Below are 17,303 nucleotides of genomic sequence, written 5' to 3' on the forward strand. Positions count from 1 at the left end.
ACTTTTGGGTTGTTTCCAGTTTTTGCTATAATAAACAACACTGCTGGACACATCCTTATACTTATCTCCTGAAGTCTATGTGCAAGACTTTCTCTACAGTAAACACCAAGGAAAGGAACAGTTGGGCATAGGGTAAGTCCATCTACAACTTTACCTAGATAATGCCAGATTTTCCACAGTGGTTGCCCCAGTGTGCACTCCCACCAGCAGTGTGTGAGAGATTCCAGTGCTCTGTATCCTCACCAACACTTGGTATTGACAATTAGTTTGCCTACTGAGTGAGGTGAGAACTGGAATCTGTGATTTTAATTTCCATTTCCCTGCTTATTAATGAAGCTGAGTCTCTTGTCATGTTATTCCCCACTCATCTTCCTGCTTTTGTGAAATATCTGATTCCATCCTTTGCTCATTTGTAGGTATGTTGTCTTTTTCTTATTGATTTTTAAAGGAATTTACTATATATTTTAGGTATAATAATATAAATTATGTAATTTCCCTATTGTGACCTGCCTTATCTAAAATAAATGTGTTTCCTCCCTTTGATCTGTTAGGGTAGTAGACTAAAGCATTAGACTTCCCTACCAGCCTTGTGTTCTGGGACAAACCCAACTTTGTTATTAAACAGTACCATTTTTTATATTCTGGATTTTGCTTGCTAATATCGTGTTTAGGATTTTGCAGCTGTATGTGAGATTGGGCTGTTACTGTCTTTGTTTTATTGACCTTGACTGACTTAAGTTTTAAGACTATTCCACACATCCATTCACTGAACAAAATTTTTTTTGAATGCCTACTGTATACAAGGCACTATTCTAGGCATTTGGACACATCATGAACAAAAGAGAAAAATATCTCTGTTCTGGTAGACATTACATTCTAGCCTCATATGATGAGTTAGGGTATGTTTCCCTTTTTTTTTTTTTTTTTTTTTTTTTTTTTTACTTTCTGGAGGGGCTATAAGACTTGGGAATTATCTCACTCTTAAATGTTTGAAAGAACATACTGTCGGGGCGCCTGGGTGGCTTGGTCGGTTAAGTGTCAGACTTTGGCTCAGGTCATGATCTCACAGTCCGTGAGTTCGAGCCCCGCGTCGGGCTCTGTGCTGACAGCTCAGAGCCTGGAGCCTGTTTCAGATTCTGTGTTTCCCTCTCTCTCTGCCCCTCCCCTGTTAAAAAAAAATTTTTTTTAATTAAAAAATTAAAAAAAAATTTTTTTTTTAATTAAAAAAAAAAGAAAGAACATACTGTTTCGTTTTTGTTTATCTTTTTAATTTTTAAGTAAGTTCTACATGCAATGTGGGGCTGGAACTCATGACCCTGGGATGAAGAGTCACATGCTCTACTGACTGAGCCAGCCAGGCGCCCTTACAAGAACATATTTTTTAAGCATTCTGGGCCTGGTGTTTTAACAATTGATTCTTTTTTTTTTTTTTTTTTTTAATTTTTAAAATGTTTATTTACTTTTGAGAGAGAGATAGAGTGTGAGGGGGGAAGGGTCAGAGAGAGAGGGAGACACAGAATCTGAAGCAGGATCCAGGCTCTGAGCTGTCTGCACAAGAGCCCAATGTGGAGCTCGAACTCACAGACCATGAGATCATGACCTGGGCTGAAGTTGGACACTTAACCAGCTGAGCCACTTAGGTGCCCCAACAATTGATTCTTTTTCTTGTTTATAGCATCATTCAGGTTTTCTATTTTTGAGTCAGTTTTAACTAATATTTTGTAGAAATTCTTCTAGTTCATTTAAAATGTGAAATTTACTTGCCTGAGGTTGCTGGCAATGTTCTCTTACAGTTTTTGTTTTGTTTTGCTTTTATCTCAACTGCGTCAGTACTTATGGCCACCTTCACATTTCTTACCTGGCCTGCTGCCTCTTCCCCATTTTTCTTGATCCATTTCACAACAGGCTTGTCAATTTTACTAGTCTCATCAAAAAATTAACTTGTGGCTTTGTTCTCTATTGTATTATATTCTCTATTATATCTCCATTTTTCACTTCATGAATTTCTGTTCTTCTAGTTATTACTTCACCCTTTTTATTTTGGTTTTATTCTGTTCTTTTAAAAATTTCTTCAGTTGGTGTTTAATTCATTCATTTTTCATCTATTCTCTTCTTATAGAAATATTTAAAGTAACATATTTCCTTCTTAATGTCACAAGTCTTCTTTAACTTTTATAAAAACCATAACACACATACACACAAATGCACAAATCATAACACTTCAGCGAATTATCACAAAGTGAACAGAACATGGGTGACTCCCATGCAGGTCAAGAAAGAGAACATTACTAGCCTCTCCCAGTCCAGTCTCCTGCTTTACAGAAGGTAACCACCATCATGACCTCTGTCACCACAGATCAGTTTTAGCTGTTTCTGAACTTTATGAAAACAGAATAATGTAGTATGTATTCTTTCTTATATTTGGCTTAATTCTTTGATATTATATTTATGGGATACATCTAAGTTGTTGTATGTGGGTATAGTTTGTTCACTTTGTGGCTATTTATAATATTTCATTATATGAACACACTAGTGTTCATTTATCCATCGTACTTTTGATGAACATTTGTGAGGTTTCCAGTTTGAAGCTAATACAAACAATGCTGATGTGAACACTGTTTCATTTCGAAATAATTTCAAACTTGTAAAAAAGTTACAAAAAAAGTACAAAGAACGTTTTTTCCTGAACCACTTGAGACTAAATTGCTGGTATGATGCCTCAAATAACTTAGAATTTATACGCAACTCCTGTGAACAAGGGTATTGTCTTACTTAACCTGAATACAATAATCAAAAGCAGGAAATTAACATTAATATACTACTATCATTGAATCCACAGACCTCATTCAGGTTCTTCCAATTCTCCCATATGTCTTTTGTAGCAAAACCCTCCAGTCAGGGATCACATGTTATATTTGGTTTTCACATCTCTCTTTCTCTTTCAATGTGGAGGAGTTCTTCAGACCCTCCCTGACTTTCAAGGACTGACTCTTTTGAATGTTTCAGGCCAGTTGTTTTGTATAGTGCTCCAGATTTTAGTTTTTCTGACATTTCCTCATGTTTAGATTCCAGGTCATGTATTTTTGGTAGGAATATCAAGGAAATAATGTTGTTATTTTCAATGCATCCTGCCAGGTGGTAAATTAGGTCAATTTGTCCCATAACTGTGAATGTTCACTTTGACCAATTTACTAAGGTGTTTTCTAACAAGTTTCTCCTCTGTAAAATTACTCTCTTCTGTTTGTAATTAATAAGTTATCTTGTGGGAGACATTTTGACACTATGCAAATATCTTAGTTTTAGCATCCATGAATGATTCTTGTCTGTGATAATTATTAGTGTGATGTCAAGTGATGATTTTCTTTTTTCATCATTCCTTTTACATTTATTAAATGTAATTCTACTATAAGAAAGAGCTGTGTCTTCTCCCCCCGCTTATTTATTTTTTTCAAGTATTTATTTATATGTATATGGACTCCTAGATAGTGATTTGTATTTATACGTTATACTCCATTGCTGTTGTTATTTGTTTTGTTGCTCCTATTGTCTCAGAGTTGACTGTTAAAAGCATCTTCCAGTTGGAATCTGTGTCCTTTAAAAAAAAATTTTTTTAAGGACTCCCTTACTTTCTGGCACAATAAGATGTTGCAGGCTCATCATCTACTTTCCCTACCCCAGCCCTGGAGTCAGCCATTTCTTCAAAGAAAGAGAGGGAGACATAGAATCTGAAGCAGGCTCCAGGCTCTGAGCTGTCAGCACAGAGCCCGATGCGGGGCTAGAACTCACGAAGCATGAGATCATGACTTGAGCTGAAGTTGGATGCTTAACTGACCAAGCCACTCAGGTGCCCCCAAAATACTCTTTTCTAAAGTTATTTAGGTTAGTTCTTTCCTTCACTACCCTCTCCAGTGTGGCTATTTTATTCATTTGTTATGATTTGTATTCAATTTTGGTTCCCACCCCCAACACACACACACACACACACACACACACACACACACACACACACACACCCTGGTGTCAAATCAATTAAATGGAAGGAAGGAAAAGTATTTTTTTAAATGTTTTATTTATTTTTGACATGGAGAGAGAGCATGAGCAGGGGAGGGGCAGAGAGAGAGGGAGACACAGAACCCAAAGCAGGCTCCAGGCTCTGAGCTGTCAGCACAGAGCTCCAGGCGCTGAGCACAGAGCCCGAAGTGGGGCTCAAACCCACAAACCGTGAGATCATGACCTGAGCCGAAGTCGGACGCTCAACCGACTGAGCCACCCAGGTGCCCCAAAAGGAAAAGTATTTTTAATGAATGGTAATAGAATAATAGGATATCTGATTGGGGAAATAATGAGCTTCAACCTCCATTATATTCCATATGCAAAAATAATTTAAGATTAGATCTAAATCCATCAAATATTACTACTGTAAAACTTCTAGAAAATACATAGGAGAGTATCTTTGCAACTCTGGGGCAGGTAAAATTTATTTAGCTCATAGAAAGCACTAGCCATAAGAGAAAACATTGATAAGTTGGACTTCATCAAAATTCAACATTTCTACTCATCAAAAGATACCATTAGAAAGATGAATAGGCAGAGGTGCCTGGGTGGCTCAGCCGGTTAAGCGTCGGACTTTTGATTTCAGCGCAGGTCATGATCTCACATTCCAGCCCCACAATGGGCTCTGCACTGGCAGCACAAAGTCTGCTTGAGGTTCTCTCTCTCCTCTCTCTCTGCTCCTCCCCTGCTCATGCTCTCTCTAAAAAAAAATAATTAAAGGGGTGCCTGGGTGGCTCAGTCGGTTCAGCAACTGACTTCAGCTCAGGTCATGATCTCACGGTTTGTGAGTTCAAGTCCCACGTGGGGCTCTGTGCTGACAGCTCAGAGCCTGGAGCCTGCTTTGGGTTCTGTGTCTCCCTTTCTCTCTGCCCCTCCCCCACTCATGCTCTGTCTCTCTATCTCAGAAATAAATAAACATAAATAAATAGAGAAAGAAAGAAAGAAAGAAAGAAAGAAAGAAAGAAAGAAAGAAAATAATTAAACTTAAAAAAAGAAAGAAAGAAGGGGGCGCCCGAGTGGCTCAGTCAGTTAAGCATCTGACTTCAGCTCAGGTGATAATCTCACAGTTCGTGGGTTTGAGCCCTGTTTCGGGCTCTGTGCTGACAGCTCAGAGCCTGGAGCCTGCTTTGGGTTTTGTGTCTCCCTCTTTCTCTGCTCCTCCCCTGCTCATGATCTGTCTTTCTCTCTCCCTCAAAAATAAACATTAAAAAAACAATTAAAAAAAAAGAAAGATGAATAGGCAAGCTACATACTTATGTACTGGAAAAATGTTCTCTATCAATAAAGGATCTGTATTCAGAATAGATTAAAAAACCCTATAAGTTAACAAAAAAGACAAAGAACACATTAAAAATGAACAGAAGTCTTCAATGGGCAACAAAAACACATTACAAATAGCCAAAAAGCATATGAAAAGGGACTCAGTCATTACTCATCAGAGAAATGCAAATTAAAACCCCAATGAAATACTACAACATCCCCCCTAAAATGGTTAAAAGAAGAGATGATAAGCCCAACATCGGTAAGAATATGTAACAACTTAAATCTTCGATCACTGCTTTGGAAAACTCTTTAGCAGTTTTTCTAGAAAGTTTAATGTACATATCTACTCTATGACCTAGCAATACTACTCAAAGGTATTTGCCTGAGAAAAATGAAAACATGTCCACAAAATATTTGTATAAACATATGCATAGAAGTATTAAAATCTGGGTGCCTGGGTGGCTCAGTTGATTAATCATTTGGCTCTTGATTTCGGTTCAGGTCATGATCTCACAGTTTGTGAGTTCAAGCCCCACACTGGGCTCCGTGCTGACAGTGCAGAGCCTGCTTGTGATTCTCTCTCTCTCTCTCTCTCTCTCTCTCTCTTCCCTTCACTCTCTCTCTCAAAATAAACAAATTGATTTTTAAAAAAGTATTAAAATCTGTCAGCAACTGAAAGTGAAGAGATGGAAAAACTTTTCTCATGAAAATTGAAGCAAAAAAAAAAAAATCCAGGATAGCAATATTTATATCAGACAAAATAGACTTTAAAACAAAGACTAGGGGTGCTTGGATGGCTCAGTGGATTAAACATCCAACTCTTGATTTCAGCTCAAGTCATGATCTCATGGTTTGTGGGATCGAGCCCCACATTGGTCTCTGTGCTGGTAGCAATGTCAACGCAGAGCCCATGCAGGGCTTGAACCCACAAATCGTGAGATCATGACCTGAGCCAAAACCAAGAGTCAGAGGCTTAACCGACTGAGCCACCCAGGTGCCCCAGGAATGAACTACTTTAAGTGGATAGATTATATGGTTTGTTAGACATATCTCAAGAAGGCTATAAAAAAAGGAATGAATTGAATATACATATACAACATTGATGAATCTCAAAAACACTGTGAAAAAAAGAAGCCAAGTACAAAAGAATATCTACTATATGGTTCATTTACATATATACTATATGATTCTATTTATATAATATTCAAATACAAATAATACTAATCTGTGGTAACAGAAGTCAGAAAGCGGTTGCCTCTGGTAGGAGATATTGACTGAAAAATATATAATTGTTTATTTGTTATATATTTTGCTTTGGGTGGCTGTTCTATATTTTGATATAATTGTTCTATATTTTGCTTTGGGTGGTTGTTACATAAGTATATTTGTCACAACATATGAAGCTAAACAGAATCTGTGCATTTTATTTTACATAAACTATACCTTAAAAAGAAGATATCTTTTTTTTTTTTCTGGTTCAAAAGGTATCTACATTTTTATTTCTGATAGGTATTTTCAAAGTGCTACAAAAGTCATGCACCAATTACACTCCCACTAGCAATGCATCAGATTACCTACTTTATCCAAAGTCTTCCCCGACAAAATGTTTTCTAACTTGGATTTGTGACAATTTGCTAAATTCAACAGTTTTCTCTCCAGATACTTTAAAAATACATTTTCTAATAATCAGTGAGGATGAATTTGTAACTGTTTAAAAGCGAATTCTAATCCTAACCACATGCTTTTCATCTTCTTCTTTTCTTTTCTTTAAAAAGAAGATATCTTTTTTTTTTCAATATATGAAATTTATTGTCAAAATGGTTTCCATACAACACCCAGTGCTCATCCCAAAAGGTGCCCTCCCCAATACCTATCACCCACCCTCCCCTCCCTCCCACCCCCCATCAACCCTCAGTTTGTTCTCAGTTTGTTTGTTTTTTTAATTTTTTTTTCAATGTTTTTTATTTATTTTTGGGACAGAGAGAGACAGAGCATGAACGGGGGAGGGGCAGAGAGAGAGGGAGACACAGAATCGGAAACAGGCTCCAGGCTCCGAGCCATCAGCCCAGAGCCTGACGCGGGGCTCGAACTCACGGACCGCGAGATCGTGACCTGGCTGAAGTCAGACGCTTAACCGACGGCGCCACCCAGGCGCCCCTGTTCTCAGTTTTTAAGAGTCTCTCATGCTTTGGCTCTCTCCCACTCTAACCTCTTTTTTTTTTTTTTTTCCTTCCCTTCCCCCATGGGTTTCTGTCAAGTTTCTCAGGATCCACATAAGAGTGAAAACATATGGTATCTGTCTTTCTCTGTATGGCTTATTTCACTTAGCATCACACTCTCCAGTTCCATCCACATTGCTACAAAGGGCCATATTTCGTTCTTTCTCATTGCCGTGTAGTACTCCATTGTGTATATAAACCACAATTTCTTTATCCATTCATCAGTTGATGGACATTTAGGCTCTTTCCATAATTTGGCTATTGTTGAGAGTGCTGCTATAAACATTGGGGTACAAGTGCCCCTATGCATCAGTACTCCTGTATCCCTTGGGTAAATTCCTAGCAGTGCTATTGCTGGGTCATAGGGTAGGTCTATTTTTAATTTTCTGAGGAACCTCCACACTGTTTTCCAGAGTAGCTGCACCACTTTGCATTCCCACCAACAGTGCAAGAGGGTTCCCGTTTCTCCACATCCTCTCCAGCATCTATAGTCTCCTGATTTGTTCATTTTGGCCACTCTGACTGGCGTGAGGTGATATCTGAGTGTGGTTTTGATGTCTATTTCCATGATAAGGAGCGACGTTGAGCATCTTTTCATGTGCCTGTTGGCCATCCGGATGTCTTCTTTAGAGAAGTGTCTATTCATGTTTTCTGCCCATTTCTTCACTGGGTTATTTGTTTTTCGGGTGTGGAGTTTGGTGAGCTCTTTATAGATTTTGGATACTAGCCCTTTGTCCGATATGTCATTTGCAAATATCTTTTCCCATTCCGTTGGTTGCCTTTTAGTTTTGTTGGTTGTTTCCTTTGCTGTGCAGAAGCTTTTTATCTTCATAAGGTCCCAGTAATTCATTTTTGCTTTTAATTCCCTTGCCTTTGGGGATGTGTCGAGTAAGAGATTGCTACGGCTGAGGTCAGAGAGGTCTTTTCCTGCTTTCTCCTCTAGGGTTTTAATGGTTTCCTGTCTCACATTCAGGTCCTTTATCCATTTTGAGTTTATTTTTGTGAATGGTGTGAGAAAGTGGTCTAGTTTCAACCTTCTGCATGTTGCTGTCCAGTTCTCCCAGCACCATTTGTTAAAGAGACTGTCTTTTTTCCATTGGATGTTCTTTCCTGCTTTGTCAAAGATGAGTTGGCCATACATTTGTGGGTCTAGTTCTGGGGTTTCTATTCTATTCCATTGGTCTATGTGTCTGTTTTTGTGCCAATACCATGCTGTCTTGATGATGACAGCTTTGTAGTAGAGGCTAAAGTCTGGGATTGTGATGCCTCCTGCTTTGGTCTTCTTCTTCAAAATTACTTTGGCTATTCAGGGCCTTTTGTGGTTACATATGAATTTTAGGGTTGCTTGTTCTAGTTTCGAGAAGAATGCTGGTGCAATTTTGATTGGGATTGCATTGAATGTGTAGATAGCTTTGGGTAGTATTGACATTTTGACAATATTTATTCTTCCAATCCATGAGCAGGGAATGTCTTTCCATTTCTTTATATAAAAAGAAGATATCTTTAAGGAAGTGAATGGATAATATCACACATTGGGAGATAATATTTATAATGCATATGTGTGACAAAAGACTTCTATCCAGAATATATCAAGAATCTCTAAAAACTAGCAACAAAAAAGCAAACATTCCAGGTTGGTTGGGTGGCTCAACTGGTTAAGTGTCTAACTCTTGATATCTGCTCAGGTCATGATCTCATGGTTCGTGGGATCAAGCCCTGTGTGGGGCTCTATGCTGACAAAGTGGAGCCTGCCTGAGATCCTCTCTCTCCATCTCTCTGCCACTCCCCTTTGTGCACACTCTCTCTCATAAGAAGCAAACATTCCAATTTACAATGTGCAAAAAATGTACAAAATATATGAACAGTTAACAAAAAAGATATGAGGATATCAAATAAGCATGTGAAAAGATGCTTAACATCATTATTCCCTAGGGAAATGCAAATTAAAACCTCAATGAGATGCTAATATACATCCACTAAAATGGATAAAATGAAAACAACTTATAGTATGAAATGTTTATAAAGATATGGTACAACTGGAACTCTTATCTATTGTTGATGGGTGTTCAAAGAGTTCTCTCATTTTAGAGAACTCCTTGGTAGTTTCTTAAAAATTTGAATATATACCTACCCTATGACCCAGGAATTCTACTTCTAAGTATTTTCCCAAGAGAAACAGTGGTTCATATCCACAAAGAGGCTTGTGCAAGAAAGTTCATAGTATCCTTAATCGTAATAATTAAAACAATCCAAATATGTGTCAACAGGAGAATGGATAAGGAAACTGTTTGATTTTCATACAACAAAACACTACATAGCCATAAAAAGTAACAAATAACTGACACCTGCAAACCATGGATGAATCTCAAAACATCACACCAAAGTATACACACTGTATTCTATTTATATGATTCAAATTTCAAAGTCTGAAAATGGGCAAAACTAATTTATGGTGTCAGAACTCAGAAAGTGTTTGGATTAAGGGGGAGTAGAAAATTCCCTGGAAAAAGGACTAGGGTAATGGAAATGTTCTAGATCTTGTTTCAGGTAGTATTGCATGGGTGAATACAATTGTCAAAATTCATTCAACTGAAGACTTAAAATCCATTTCAAAAGCCCTAAAATGAAAATGAAATAAAGATATTTTCAGAAAAACATAAATGTGTGGCTTTGTCAACAACAGGTCTACATTAAAGGAAGTATGAAAGGGTAGTTTTCAGGCAAATTTCAGTAAAATGATCCCAGATGTAAGCTTGGAAATTCTGGGAGGAAAATACACAGCAACAAAAATGTTAAATATTAACTGTCTAAAACAATAATAGTGTATTGTAGAACTAACACATACATAATTAAAATACATGACAAAAATAACACATAAGTCAGGAGAGAAGTATAAGGAGTAAAGATAATCTCAGGTCCTTTCATTGTCCAAAAACAAGTAAAAGTACTAATTTTATTAAACTCTAGTAAGTCAAAGATGCATGTGATAGTCTACAGAGAATTGTAAAACAGTATAATTAAATAAAAGGGAAATCTTGAAAAATAAAAATACTCAAAAAATCCAAAGAAAGCAATAAAGGGAGGGGGAAAAAAACAGAACAAGTAGAACAAATGGAAAATAAACAGTAAGCTGATAAATTTAAAACCAAAGATAGCAATAACTAAATTAAATATAAATGGCTCTAAATAAAATCCTTCAAATAAAAGACATGAATTGTCAGACTGGATTAAAAAAAATTAAAATTATGCTGCTTATAAAAGAACCATTTAGATGAAATATAAATACATAGGAATATTGAAAGTCAAAATTAAAAATGTACCATACAAACTCTAAACAGACAAAGCTAGTGTAGTTGTATTGATAACAGATCAAGTAGACTTTATGGCAAGAAATATTTCATAATGAACAAAGATGAGAGATATTTCATAACCAAAAAAGGTAAAATTCAGCAGGAAAATGTAATAAATCTACATTTTTGCACCTAAAAACATACCCTTAAATGTACATAAAGAAAAAATAAAATTAAAAGGAGAAATAGAGAATTCCATAATCATAGTTTGAAATTTTAACACACACCTGGTCGATACCTGTTAGAATAGGCACAGCCAAAGAATAAGAAATGATTTGAAGATCTGAATAACACAACAGTCTTGAACTGACACCTGGAGAATACTGTACCCAATGACTAGAGAATACACATTATTTTAAAGTTAAAAAATTTACTATATGCTGGTACATAAAACAAGTCAATAAATTTCAAAGGGCTGAATTAATACAGATTGTGTTCTCTGACCACACTCTAATTAAGGTAAATAGTAATTTCAAAGATCCTCATATGTTTGGAGACTGAGAATTACATTTCTCAGTAACTCATGGGTCAAAGCAGATATCACAAGAGAAATTAGAAAATACCTTTTACTGAACAATAATGAAAATACTACATATAGAAATTTGTGTGACACAGAGGTGAAAATTTGTGCTTAGAGGTAAACATATCACTTTAAAATGCTTATTATAAAAAGAACAGTGGCTGATAACGATTTAAGTTAGAAAATGAACACAAAATTTATGCTAAAGAAAGTAGAGGGAAAAAATTAAGGATAAAAGCAAACATTAATGACCTAAAAAACAAGCAGAGAAAGGATCATTTTCATTGAAGACGTAGAAACTAATAAATCTCTGTCAAAACTTACCAAGGAGGGGCGCCTGGCTGGCTCAGTAGGTTAAACGTCTGACTTTGGCTCAGGTCATGATCTCATGGTCTGTGAGTTCGAGCCCCACATCAGGCTCTGTGCTGACAGCTAGGAGCCTGGAGCCTGGTTAGGATTCTGTGTCTCCCTCTCTCTCTGCCCCTCCCCTGCTCATGTTCTCTTTCCCTCTCTCTCTGCCCCTCCCCTGCTCATGTTCTCTTTCCCTCTCTCTCAAAAATAAACATTAAAAAAAAATTACCAAGGAAAAATGAGAGAAAATAGAAATTTTCACTGTCAATAATCAAAAAGAGGACTTCACTATAAATCCTACAGATTTTTATAATAAGAGAATATTATGAACAACTTTATCCTGACAAATTTAGAAATTTAGGTGAAATGGACAAATTCGTAGAAAAACAACAAACAAGTAGCAGCAGCAGCAGCAAAAAAAAAAAATCAATTAATTAATAGGATCTAACTTTCAAATAAAAGGAGTTGGTCATTAAAAACTTTCCCACACACTGCTGCTGTTGCCAACACGATGTGAGTCCCTTGGATCCTTGGATTCTAATGAAGTCAGGTGATGCTGCAGAATGAGAGACAAGCCAATTTGAGGGAAGTTTGGATCCAGCCTTATCTAGAATTAGGATTAGGGGTGCCTGGGTGGCTCAGTCGGTTTAGCGTCCAACTTCAGCTCAGGTCATGATCTCACAGTCCATGAGTTCAAGCCCCGCATCGGGCTCTGTGCTGACAGCTCAGAGCCTGGCGCCTGCTTCAGATTCTGTATCTCCCTGTCTCTCTGCCCTTCCCCCTTCTCATGCTCTGTCTCTCTCTGTCTCAAAAATAAATAAAAGCATTAAAAAAAATTAGAATTACGATTAGGCGTTTGATAAAAACAAACTCATCTAGATGCAAAATATTTTGATGCATTTTGCCAGTGGGAGGACAGAAGTGCCTGCCTGGGGAATGATGAACTCATGAAGAAGTGTACTAGATATTCAGTTCAGAAAATCTAGCATAGTACCAAAGCACAAGACCTCTAGCCTATATCAAGTAATAATGTCCTCAGCTCAAGGCCAACGTAAAGCCCATCTTTTTATTTTTTTTAACATTTATTTATTATTGAGAGACAGAGACACATGCGCATGAACAGGGGAGAGGTACAGAGAGGGGGAGACACGAATCTGAAGTAGGCTCCAGGCTCTGAGCTGGAGCTTGACACAAGGCTTGAACTCACAAACTGTGAGATCATGACCTGAGCCAAAGTCGGTCGCCTAACCAACTGAGCCACCCATGCGCCCCAAGCCCATCTTTTTATTGAAGTACATTACTAATGCTTGGCTTTGCACCAATCACACATTCAGGTTTGTCCTCTACAATTTCAAAGCTGATCTCTCACCCATGTGACCACATTATTTCCCTCTTCTTCCTGATATAAATCAGTCTCCTAGATACTCCAAAATTCACAATTAAGTAGGGCTTGTAGCAACAGTGATGTTGTGCTATTGCCACTGAAGAGTTATAAGTATATTTGGATTATAGTTTTTTTTTATCTGACATTAGTTTGTGTGGTAGTAGCACAACTTTAGAAAGAGTACATAATGGACTTAAAAAAAATTATAGACAAGTGGGGCACCTGGCTGGCAGGCTTAGTTGGTAGAGCATGTGACTCTTGATCTCAGGATTGTGAGTTCAAACCCCATATTGGGTATAGATACTACTTGAAAAAAAAATCTACTGCTGAGTTTCTTTAATAACCAAAGAAGAAGAAGAAGAAGAAGAAGAAGAAGAAGAAGAAGAAGAAGAAGAAGGAAAAAGTATCTAATTCACAGCCCAGATATTAATTTATTCAGATGTATGAATACTTCATTATGAAACAAAACCATGAAAACTAAATGAAAGGAGAGAGAGGTCAAAGGGAAGGAAGTGCGGAAGACACTCCCACAAAGAGAACTCCAGGCCCAGATGGCTTCACCGATACATTTTATCATTTTAATAAGAAAATAATCTGGGGCACCTGGATGGCTCTGTCAGTTGAGCATCTGACTCTTGATTTCGGCTCAGGTTATGATCCCAGGGTCGTGGGATAGAGCCACAGTGTTAGGCTCCTCACTGAGTGTGGAGCCTACTTGGCATTCTCCCTCTCTCTCTCTCTCTCCCTCCCCCCGCCCGCCCCCGCTCCTCTCTCACTCGCTCCCTCCCTCTTTCTTTCAAAATAAATAAATAAATAAACAAACAAACAAACTTAAAAAAACAAACTAATCTTACATAAAATCTTTCGAAGAATAGTGAAATTTTGCTATCTTACTCTGTGGAAACAAATAATCTCTAAGTCTCAGTGATTCAAAACAATGAGGATTTCTTTCTCATGTTATGCTTCAGATGCAACAGATTTGTTGCAGCTCTTCTCCAAGCTGTGGGTATGCTGTGGCTCACATCCCTGTGATGCGAGCTGAAGGAACTATTTGGGATTTACTGTTATCATCTAATGTCAGAAGATAAAGAACAAGAGAGATGGCACAAAGACATAATGGATCCTTTCAGACATAGTGTATGGCTTGTCCATTTACACGTCATTTGCCAAAGCAAGTCAGATGTTCAATCTCTACTCAGTGGGTCAAGGAAATGTACCTCCCTCATAGGTGCTACTACAAATCACAAAGGCAAGGATGTATGATCTCTTAGAGAAAAGGGGAGTGAATATCTGAATAGCTATATAGATTGCACAGTTCCCAACCAATTTTACTAAATCAGCATGATTTGATCGAAAGTCTGACAAGGACATTGTAAGAAAGGAAAATTACAGTTCATTCTCACCCATGACATAGATGTGAAAGTTCTAAGTGAAATACTAGCAAATTGATTTTGGCAATATGCAAAAGTATGAGAAAGTTTTTAACAACCTATTTTCTGTCTATAGATTTCTCTGTTCCAGGCATTTCATAGGAGTGGAGTCATGTAATACATGGTCTTTTTGTGACTGGCTTCTTTCAGCAAAATATTTTCAAGGTTCATCCATGTTGTACCATGCATTGCTACTTTATTCCTTTTTTAAGGCCATAGAATGTTCCATTGCAAGGAAATGCCACATTTTGCTTATCCATTCATCAGCTGATGGACATTTGGGTCATTACTACTTTTAATTATTGCTAATAATGTTATTATAAATATTTGTGTACAAATTTCAGTGTATATAGATATGTTTTCATTTCTCTTGGGTATGTACCTAGGAGTAGTATTGTTGGGTCATAAGGTAACTATGTGTTTAATTATTTAAGGAACTGCCAGACTATTTTTCCAGAGTATCTGCACCATTTTATATTTCCACCAGCAGAGTATAAGGGTTACAATTTCTCTACATCCTCTCCAACATTTGCTATTGTCTGACTTTTGGATTCTAGTCATCCTAATGTGTGGGTGTGGAGTGGCACTGAATCTCTGGGGGTTTGATTTGCATATCCCTGATGATTAATGATGTTGAGCATATTTTCAAGTGCTTGTTGGCCATTTTCTATATTCCTTGGAACAATATCTGTCCAGATCCTGTGTTAGCTCAGGCCACTATAACAAAATACCATAGATGGGGTGGCTTAAACAGCAGAAATTTATTTTCTCACAGTTCTGGAGGCTGGAAGTCCAAGATCAGGACACCAGCATGGTTGGGCTGTGGTGAAGTCTGTCTTCGTGGCTTACAGACACCACCTCCTCACTGTGCCCTTACATGGCCTTTCTTCAGGGCATGCACATGGGGGTTGGTAGAAGTAGGAAGAGAAAGAGAGAGAAAGATCTCTGGGTTCTCTTCTTAAAAGGACACTAAGCTTATTAGATCATGGCTCTACCTTTATGATCTTATTAACCTTAATTATTTCTATAAAGGCCTCATCTTCAATACAGTCACAAGGGGGGTTAGGACTTCAACATATGAATTCTGTGAAGGAACACAATTCAGTCTACAGCAGGTCCTTTGTCCATCTAAAAAATTGGGCTGACTTTGTATTATTGAGTTTTAAGAGTTCTTGATACACCTTGGATACTAGTACCTTATCACATATGTGATTTTTCTCCTATTCTTTGGTTTGTTTTCCTCTGCTTTAAAATTTTCTCCATATCCCTGCATATTAATCATACCTTTTTATTTTCTTTATTTTTGATGCTTTGGCATTCTGAGATCTTACTGACCCTGAGGAGAATGCTCCTTCCTAAGGCTAGTCAATTATTAGAGATAGTAAAGAACTCACCTGTCAGCATGCTTTTCATATGCAATATCCTAACTATATCCTTTATCAGGCTCTTACACTGCAGGTTGCTATTCCTCTGCTCTAATCACCCCAAGGCCAGGTATGAGACAAATAAGGACAGTCCCCAAATCTCAGAGCCTGCTGAAATTACTCAAACTAGCCAATCCTAAGACTGCTTACCCTGACTTGCACATTTCTTCCCATAGAAACCAAGATAAAGGCTCTTTCCCAGGTTCCCCCCACCCTTCCCTCTGCTTCCTGACCAACCCTGGTGCTTTCCCAGGTGTATGCCCAGGTGGTCCCCTGTGGCATAGAGTAATCCCTTTCTCTTGAGATCTAAGAATATAACAAACTATGTTTTCAATGGCAGTCTCCTCAATTGTTGGCCTCACCCTACCTGGATAGTAATAAATCTTCGTTTTAATACATCCTGCGTTTTGGCAATTTATTATGTGCCTTGCTGGAATTTTGTGTTTATCCTGTTTGGCATTCATTGACCTACCTGGATCTGAGGATTTATAGTTTTTATCACATTTTTAAAAAACATTTCACAGCCACTCTTTTTTTAAAATAATTTTTTGGCCCTTTCTTCCCTCTCTTCTATTTCTGGAACTACAATTACATGTGTCAGAATGATTAAGATTGTCCCACTGTCATCATTTTGGTTTTATTTCAATTTTGTCTCATTTTACTTCAATCTTCCTCTATGCTTCAATTTGGATGGTTTCTATTGTTATGTCTTAAGGACACTGATATTTTCATTTAGTATCTAATCTGTTTTGGACTCAATTCAGTGAATTTTCACTTCACTTCAGATATTGTATATTTTAGCTCTAGAAGTTCCATTTAGATTTTTTTTGTATTCCATTTCTTTCTTCCTTATTTTCATGTTTTCCTTTAAATACTTGAGCATTTTATAATAGCTGTCCTAAAGTCCTTATCTGCTAATAATCATCATTTCTTTATCTCTTTTTATTGACTGATTTTTAATTTTCATTATGGCTTACACTTTTCTGGGCTGTTTTCAAATCTAGTAATTTTAGTTTGAATGGCAGGTATTATGACCATTGCATGACTGAATGTTAGGATTTTTTGTTTTAGTTGTTCTTTAAAGAGTTTTAAGTTTGTTTTGATAGGCAATTGACTTACTTGAAGATCAGTTTGGTCCAATAATGCTTGTTTCTGAGCTTGCAAGAGAAGATTTAAATTGGCCTTTTTCTAAGGCTAGTTTAACCCGAGTACTAAAGTATAATCCTTCTGGGAACTCTATGCCCCAGCTATCCAGCAAGATCTTTCCACAATGGACCTCAGAAACCTGAGTCATTTCTAGCCCTATGTG

The 17,303-nt window shown here is 37.3% G+C and overlaps 1 protein-coding gene across 18 annotated transcripts in view; it reads right to left on the reverse strand.

Annotated features, from left to right (window-relative positions):
• CDKL3 (cyclin dependent kinase like 3) overlaps nucleotides 1–17,303 on the reverse strand; it is a 99,364-nt gene that overhangs the window by 19,530 nt on the left and 62,531 nt on the right. The window contains exon 11 of one of the 18 annotated variants that reach the window (XM_042935379.1): nucleotides 9,984–10,153. The exons of 16 other annotated variants lie outside the window; for them this stretch is intronic. In XM_042935379.1, coding sequence (XP_042791313.1) covers nucleotides 10,110–10,153 — 44 coding nt within the window. In that variant the 3' untranslated portion in view covers nucleotides 9,984–10,109. Of the gene's footprint in view, nucleotides 1–9,983; nucleotides 10,154–17,303 lie in introns of those variants that run through there. One more of the 18 variants, XM_042935422.1, reaches the window with a different exon arrangement.

The sequence above is a fragment of the Panthera leo genome, chromosome A1 (assembly GCF_018350215.1).
Source record: "Panthera leo isolate Ple1 chromosome A1, P.leo_Ple1_pat1.1, whole genome shotgun sequence".
Taxonomy (NCBI): Eukaryota; Metazoa; Chordata; class Mammalia; order Carnivora; family Felidae; genus Panthera; species Panthera leo.